This window comes from Silene latifolia, chromosome 11 (genome assembly GCF_048544455.1).
Source record: "Silene latifolia isolate original U9 population chromosome 11, ASM4854445v1, whole genome shotgun sequence".
Taxonomy (NCBI): domain Eukaryota; kingdom Viridiplantae; phylum Streptophyta; class Magnoliopsida; order Caryophyllales; family Caryophyllaceae; genus Silene; species Silene latifolia.
In genome coordinates, this window is record NC_133536.1 from 464,027 (window position 1) to 472,312 (window position 8,286).

Sequence of the window (8,286 nt, forward strand, 5' to 3'; positions counted from 1 at the left end):
TAAAAAAATCTTGTCAAATAATAATAAAAGTGCAATTATATAAGGGGAGCAAGAAATCCAAGAAGAAGAGAATAGTAGATTCAAAACGAAAAACCCCTTCAATGGGGATCGAACTCGTGATCAATAAGTTGGTGAGCATAAAGACTACCACTAGAAAAAGTGCAGATTATTAAGACTTCTTACACATAAATATATATACTTCCTCCATTCAACTCCACTCTACCAATTTCATTTTTCTACACTATTCACGAGTTAGTATTCAATTTCAATTTTCTCCCGATACGTAAGTGAAAATATATTCATGTGGGATCTTGTTTGATTCGTCTTTACGAGTACATTAAAAATATTTAACTTTTATAATTTTTGCAAATACGTAGCTAACGATATTTAGCGCGTAAAACACGCATTGACAAACGTGAAAAAGGAAAGTGGTAGAGTGGAGTTGAATGGAGAAAGTATTTCTGAAAAGAGGTTGGGCTCCAGCCCATATAGCCAATGGGCTGGATCCGCCCCTGAATTATTCCCGACAAATGACAATGTAACAAAAATGTCAATTCATTATTGTGATTTTAATTTAGGCCATGTTCTTTTGGACTGAAATTTATAGGATCTGAACTGAACTGAACTTATAGGATCTGAACTGAACTAAACTGAACTGAACTTATAGAATCTGAACTGATCTGAACTTATAGGATCTGAACTGAACTGAACTTATAGGATTTGAACTGAACTTATAGGATCTAAACTGAACTGAACTTATAGGATCTGAACTGAACTGAACTTATAAGATCTGAACTTTTCTGAACTGAACTTATAGGAGCCGAAGTTAACTTAATTTTATTTTATTTTATTTTATTTAACTTAACTATTACTATTACTATTACTATTACTATTATTATTACTATTAGTACTATTACTATTACTATTACTATTTACTATTACTATTATTATTATTACTATTATTATTCTTATTACTATTATTATTACTTGCCAAGAGAGAACATTGATAAAAGAAAAATTAGTGTTAAACAGAAGGTAAAATAATAAAAAATTTCCCCTTTATATGTATTGGTTTGTTCATACATTATACTACGATTACATTACGATAACAAATAAATCACATATTATATCTTTTTTTCTAATCATTTATTTCCATATTATCATAATCCTCGTCACTTTCATCTTCACTACCACTCTCAACAACGGATCCATTACCTCGCTAAATGTTTTTGACTTTGTTTCGTACCTAATACATGGCCTTATTCCGCTTTTTATCAAACATGCCCAAATCTATTATGACACTGAAATTATTAATGAGAGCATTGATTTTTTTTTTTTAAATAATAATGTATGTATCGAATAATTTAATTAATGTCAAATGTTTTTATATCGGTCTTTAAAAATAATACTCCGTATATAGCTTTTCTGAACTAAATTTATAGTATTTGGATTTTTCTGAACTGAATTTATAGGATCTGAACCGAACTTATAAGATCTCGAATCGAATCGAACTTATAGGATCGAATCGAATCGAACTTATAGGATCTCGAATCGAACTTATTGAACGAATCGAACTTAACTTATAGGATCGAATCGAATCGAACTTATAGGATCGAACTAAATCGAATCGAACTTATAGGATCGAATCGAATCGAAATTAAGTGACTTTAAGTCCAAAAGAACAGGGCCTTAGTCCCTTGCATCATTTAAAGCGTGCATTATAAAAGAACAAGACAAAATTTCTAGGTAATTGCTGCAAAATACTTATGGTGGAAGTGGCCTATAAATAGTGAAACATGTTACATGTCTCAGCACACAGCAAAAACAACACACAAAGAACACAAACTTAGAAATAATACAAAAATGTCTCTGCCTGTAAACTTGGTTTTTTCAGTGAACGACCATAAACAGGATATAAGATACTTGAGCTTTACCGGTGATCAGAAATTTTTACGGTTCGGTGCGGAGGAAGGAGTGTTCACCGTCACAACTAAGTTCGCTATTGAACCTGCTTCTAATGGTCTGATTCACATTCGCTCTTGTTACGATAACCATTACTGGGTTAGGTATGCTAATTTTTATGCTTTTGTTTTTTAACTAGTGTAGTTCCCGTGCTATAGCACGATACTTTTTAGATTTATTTTATAAAGAGATATTATTAATTAAATTATTTGCATAAATAAAGTATACTTTTAATTTAATGTTATAATCTACTAAATATAATATTAATAAGAGGTTGAAAAAAAAGTTTACTACTATAAGAAGACATTTTAAGTTAAGTTATTTTTTTACTATTAAAAATAACACAATAATTTTATACTGTTACATGCAACTAATTTATGACATTAATAGTACAATTATTAAGTTAGTTGTATAATTTTATTAAAACACGTATTGACCTTAAAACGAAAAGCAGTAAAAACTATTCCTCGCGTCGAAAAAGACAATTTACGAATTATTAAAATAACGTTTTCACTTTTTTATTTCTAATAGAAATTACATAAGTGTTTTTACATCCTTCAAAAAATAGTTCATATTACTAAGACAAAAATTTACATAATAAATAACTGATGATTTCTTACAAAATAGGTAACATATAAATATAATATAAATTTAAATTTATACGAAATCAAATTCACTCATCTAGCTTATAATATGACATGTAGAGTCCAAAATTATGGGCTATTAATAACTTTTACTTTGATAGATGAGATAGAAAAAGTGGGCTACGTATAAGGTCCACAAGTTACAATCCATCAAATCTTGTTGTGTTAGTAGTATCCAGAAAAATAGGCCCAATTAAGAAGAAGTTTCTTTAGGCGGGAAAACTAAGAGAATTTTTATTCTTTTAGTAGTAGGGGGATTTTTTTTTAAAGTGATCGACTGATTCCACTCTCTACTCTTTATCCATGTTGTGACTTGAGATGTTTAATTCACCATATATCTCTTTTCCTTTTAGATTCTTTACGTTTATATTCATTTACGAGAAGTATTTTAATGAAAGTATGAAACGTAAACAATCTTTTGAGTTAAAAAGAGTTATATTTAATGGTATTAGAGTCAGTGTGATCAAAGATCACGTGTTCAAATCCTGGCAGCATCCAATAACTCACGAAGTGGAAATTCAGCAAATGATATGGGGACATGTGCACAAACCACACTTCGAGCCCAATGGACACTCGAGTGAGAGGGGCATAATAAGACTAAATATAATAGTTGGGCATCAATCATCGCCTTAAGGTTTTGGTTGAGATGGTTTATCTATTATTATTTAGACACTAAATCTTCAAAAACTCGTTTGAATGACAGGTACTCGGTATCTCAGCCGTGGCTAAGTGCATCAGCGCCAGAACCAGTGGAAGACCAGTCGAAGGACAATTGTACATTGTTCAGGCCAGAAATTAGCAGCGATGCGAAATTTGTGAGATTGCAACACGTGAGAAGCGGGCTGAACGTGGTGATGCGTCCAGCTGGAGACGCTATTAACGCTTACTACTTGTGTGTGCAGCCCTCATCTCCTGCAACCGTATTCGGGTGCATCAATTACGCGTCCCTTGTGAAGCTTCACAAATACGTTCGGATCATAGGGGATAACTATAGGACTTCCGTTGTTCGCACCATCAGAAACAAGCCGTTCATCCAAATTGAAGCGAATGGTCCATCACACGATAACAATGGGTTTGAGACGTTTTTTACCAGAAACGGTAACATTCGGATCAAGTCCATTGTGCCCGGCAAGTTCTTATGTTTGGAGCAACCGTCGGACACTGATCCCTTCAGCTGGATTCTAGCTGACTATCCGCCAGAGTCTGACCCCACTAACCCAAACACGTTGTTTGAGATTGTCGTACCATTTCTTCCTGAGGCAATCTCACCATTTTTTCCTGATCCACTGGCTTTGCGTTGTCTAGGTAACAACCATTTTTGCAAGAGATATACGGGTAATACGATACAAAATTGCTTAGCCGCTGAAACCAAATCACCGGAAGATAAACACATCGCCCTCAGGTTTGTAAACCTTGCAGTTCAAACCTACAGCGATGTCACGGTTAAGAGTTTCCGTCACCCAAGAGTCTACAACATAGAAACCGAGGAGCTATTAACCAATCAGGTGCTGGAAAACAGAAACGGCCTGAATTTGGTGGCATACATCAGAAAGGATGGACATATCCATACCAATAAACAATCTTTTTCGAACAGCGTCAACCATGATCAAAGCGTGAGCAATTTCTTTAGTATAATACCCTTCCTCACCGAGGACGGTCAAGTAGCCATTCCTGAAGATAATAAGGTTGTCTCCCTTGGAGCCAAAAGATGGGGAACTACTTATGACACTTCCTCCCCAAAAGATGTGGTTATGAGCTACTTGCTCCCACCACGCTCACGAGTGACGGCGAGTTTGATTGCTAAAACCGCCACATTTGAGGTTCCTTTTTCTTACCAGGTCTCTGAGCGGTTCTTTTCCAACAATGGCTCTGCTACTTATAATCTCGATGACGGTTTTTTCACCGGCATCTACACTTATGCAACTCAGGTTCGAATTGATCTAGTCGAGCCCCTTTCTACCAACCAGGTTTGCTTCCCTTTATTTACTCCCACTTTCTTTTTTTCTTTTTAGGGATATTCTACGTGGTAATCTTGTCATGTTTTGTTTTATATTTTCTAGCTACCTGTTAACTTCATTTTTAACCTAAAGGTTTTTGACTGGCAATAATTCACGATTATGAGTTTCAAACACGACGATTTTCTCAAATCAAAGATATCTTAAGGACGATCACTTTGAGAAAAAAAAAGTCACATTTGGAACTCGCTGAGATGTATGGTCCACTGTCAAAGTTTAAAGTTTGACTGACCGTAATTCTTGCCTCGAGTTCCAAAACTGACAATTCTTTTTTCAAATAGAAGAACTTGTAAAGCAGATTAATTTGAAAAAAAAAATCCTTGCTTTTGAAACTCATGATCATGAAATATGACCACTTGGCAAGCCAAGGTTTTTTTTTTTTTTTTTTTTGTTAAAAATGAAATTACCAAGTTGAAAATGAAAAACACGGGGTTACCACATTTAACTTTAATTGTTATTAACAGAAAAGGTCCCTAGAGGCAGAGGAAGACCGAGACAGACATGGTTGAAAGTGATCGAGCACGATATGAGAGTTCTGGGGCTTGAGGAGAGTATGGTGACGGAGAGGGCACAATGGAGGGAAAGGATACATGTGGATTTTTAGTATTTGATGTTTTTTGACAGATTTAGTGTTTTTTTATTTATTTAATTTAAAGAAATTATTTTATTTATTTTTCTCTCCTTTATTACACACTTTTTCAACAACCACTTTCTTATAGATTTTACCTGATTCATTCCGGATCCTTAACTCTATTTCGGTTTTTAAAAATCGTTTTAACCTTTTCTCTCGATTTAAATTTTAAGTTTTTATAAAAGAAAGACGGAATTCGATTTTAAAACCCCTAACTTCACCTTAACTTTCCATTACATTTTCGTTCTCCCTTTTGTTTTTTATCTTCCCTTTTTTATTCGCATTTTGAGGCGTGCGTTCACCCATGGACGGTTCGAAAGGATGATTCATGTCAGCCGACCCCAAATCATTTTGGGATTAAGGCTCTGATGTTGTTGTTGTTGTTGTTATTAATCGATTAATTGTTGGATCATGTGTAGGACTCTGATGAACAAGTGAGCGTGGATCAGATTAGTCCAGCAATCTGAAGGACAACATGCATGCTATTTTATTTCCGCGTCTGCTTTCCTTTTCTTTTTATTAATAATGGGATAACGGAAATATTTATGAATTATGATTAACCGTTAATAATCGTCAATTTCAATCAAGACGTAATTGTTGTAATAAACGAGCTGAGAACTGATCGTTGAGTTATTATCATTTTTAGAAGCCAAACTCGGCGATTGATGGCTTCTTAATAGGGTTATTACTCGATGATTTTGTACGATGCTCCTTCAATTATCAAGCAATTCTACTTCCATTTTTCAATTTCAAACGATGCTTGTGTTAATTATATATTCAGTATATATATCCGCTGTGCTTGTACACCTTCGAATGGAGCAAACGCCAGTAAAAATTCAAAGCAATCAAATGATAGTTAATTCGAGGGATAGAGCTTGAAAATCAGAGGGTTTTTCGCGTAAAGGGTATCATAAACGGTTTTGGTGTAGACGGGTTTTGAATGCTTGTTAAAATTACAAGTTATAAGCTAGTAAAGCTAAAATATGAAACTGGTTCTTGGTAAATTATTGAGCCACAAGTTACAAGTAATGACACGTCATAAACGTCGCTATCTAAAACGTCAAATTAACTATTTCTAAACCATACTCGACACAAGAAATACTAGTAAATGTTAAGTACGGGTCGTTCCCAAGAGAAGGAATGATTTCACTAAAAGATTCTAATATCAGGCCCGTTAATAAAATACGAAATCACTTTCGCCTTTGTACGAGACCTTAAAATCGGGCCCGTCAAAACAATCCAGTACATCTCCTTAAACTAAAATAATACGAAAACTGAAAATTTTTCCACCTAAATGCTTTTAACTAGAAATTGGGTCTAACTTTATCAAGATATGTATTGGACCTAATATATGGTCTTTATGTGCCAAAGTATCTTATCAAACACCGCAACTTTTATAGTTGGGCCAAATTTATTTTATTCATTATTATCTCATTAGTCAAATATATGTATTTTAAATGTCGTAAATTTTCTATTTAAAACATATGCAGATTTTACTCATATTATTAAAATCAATGTGTGGTTTTCATTTTTTTATTCTTTAAATTTTTTACTCCGTTTAAATGGTTACTCCGTATATTGTAACAAAAATTACAAAAATAGTTATATGCTTCAAATGCGTAAAAATAAACATAAGTTTTTGTAATTAGACTAATAATCTTCTTTTTTTAATCATAAACTTATTCCGAGTAAAAAAATGTAAAATTCGTTCTATTTTAATTCTTAGTATTTTTGGACATTAACAATTGTAGATAATATGTACCAAAAAAAACAATTGTATATAATTACAAATAAAAATCAAAGTTCATTTATATATTATTATTATTAGCTCTAATTTTTAAGTTCTCTTAACATGACATTCTAAAATACCGTGCATTCGCACGGGCTCTATACACATAGTCTATTAACTGTGGACATTTGTCCTTGACCTTATTAGCATGTCCACGCTCATGTTATATTTTGACCACCCCATGTTCATACTTCCTCGCGTTCAATTAATTTTTGACATTTGATTATAATACATTTTACAAAATAGCAGAAATGAAAAAAAAAAAAAAAAATCAAATAAAACGGAGGGAGTAATAACTACGTATTGCCCGAGTCTCAATTTAAAATTATCAGCAGGTATATTACAAGGTACTCCGTACAAGTGTACAATACAAAAAAAAGTCGACTGCACATTGTTTTCTGGTGCAATGGAAAATGGTTTAAATAATATTTTCGACCGTTTTTTTTTTTTTTTTAATTGTTGACCACTAAATCTGGTGCTACCATTCCTCGGCATAGCTCTGAACTTATGTGTGATTTACCATAGTCTGTTGTCATAAAATCCAACATAATGTACAGCAAAGCGTTTTGAGGTCTCGAACCATTTCACGTACAACACAAATTACAAGAGAACAAAGTATCAAAATTTGGGTGTAACCCTTTCATAGAGTAAGATATTGAAAGAAAACAAAACACTAAGGATGGAAAAGATTGTACGTGTATATTCTTAATGATCAACTACTCCTTACATCATAGCTTATATACTACTTTACATAATATTCACTTCCTCATATTATGCCTACAAACATGGTAGCGTATTATTTGGTTTACTAATATAGCCAAGATATTATACACCTAATATTTACATAATAATAACAATACTGTATCATCTTGTGAAGATTCCACAATATTGTTCAATAGAGATATAGCCATGCTCCAAGTTGCTAGAAAACTCTTGTGCCGATCCAAAGAATGTCTGAACAGCCGACTCGTCAATTACATCGACATTCTCATCATCAAAGAACAACCAGTGGTTATGGCTTTTGTTGGACCTTTAATCTTAATTAGTTGTTTTGATAATGACAGTAATAATTTGTATGTGGACTTAATATTATAAATATATGCGTGTAATTGTGTGCTTAAGTCTTAATTTAGAAAGGTACAATTACGATGACGCAAGCTTGAAGTTTGGACCAAGGAGGTACGACTTCAAAGACACTTGATCGTTGTATTCAAGCAAGATCAAGATCAGAAATCAACCACGAGA

At 33.2% G+C, this 8,286-nt stretch overlaps 1 protein-coding gene across 2 annotated transcripts; it reads left to right on the forward strand.

The window, feature by feature from the left end:
* The first annotated feature begins 1,753 nt into the window (after positions 1-1,753).
* On the forward strand, positions 1,754-6,006 carry LOC141610545 (uncharacterized). Of its 2 annotated transcripts, none has more exons than XM_074428677.1 (3): positions 1,754-2,066; positions 3,310-4,573; positions 5,672-6,006. In XM_074428677.1, the coding sequence occupies exons 1-3, from the start codon at positions 1,804-1,806 to the stop codon at positions 5,717-5,719; spliced, it is 1,575 nt and encodes a 524-aa protein (XP_074284778.1). In that variant the 5' UTR covers positions 1,754-1,803; the 3' UTR covers positions 5,720-6,006. The 2 variants fall into 2 exon arrangements, with proteins under 2 accessions (XP_074284778.1, XP_074284779.1); XM_074428678.1 differs by having other exon boundaries at positions 1,772-2,066; positions 5,086-6,006.
* The last annotated feature ends 2,280 nt before the right edge of the window (positions 6,007-8,286 follow it).

Excerpts from the sequence above, each read along its gene's own strand:
- LOC141610545 (XM_074428677.1), top strand. The coding sequence starts at position 1,804 with ATGTCTCAGCACACAGCAAAAACAACACACAAAGAACACAAACTTAGA. Across the intron at positions 2,067-3,309 it reads GATAACCATTACTGGGTTAG|GTACTCGGTATCTCAGCCGT; the intron begins GTATGCTAATTT and ends TTTGAATGACAG. Across the intron at positions 4,574-5,671 it reads AGCCCCTTTCTACCAACCAG|GACTCTGATGAACAAGTGAG; the intron begins GTTTGCTTCCCT and ends GATCATGTGTAG.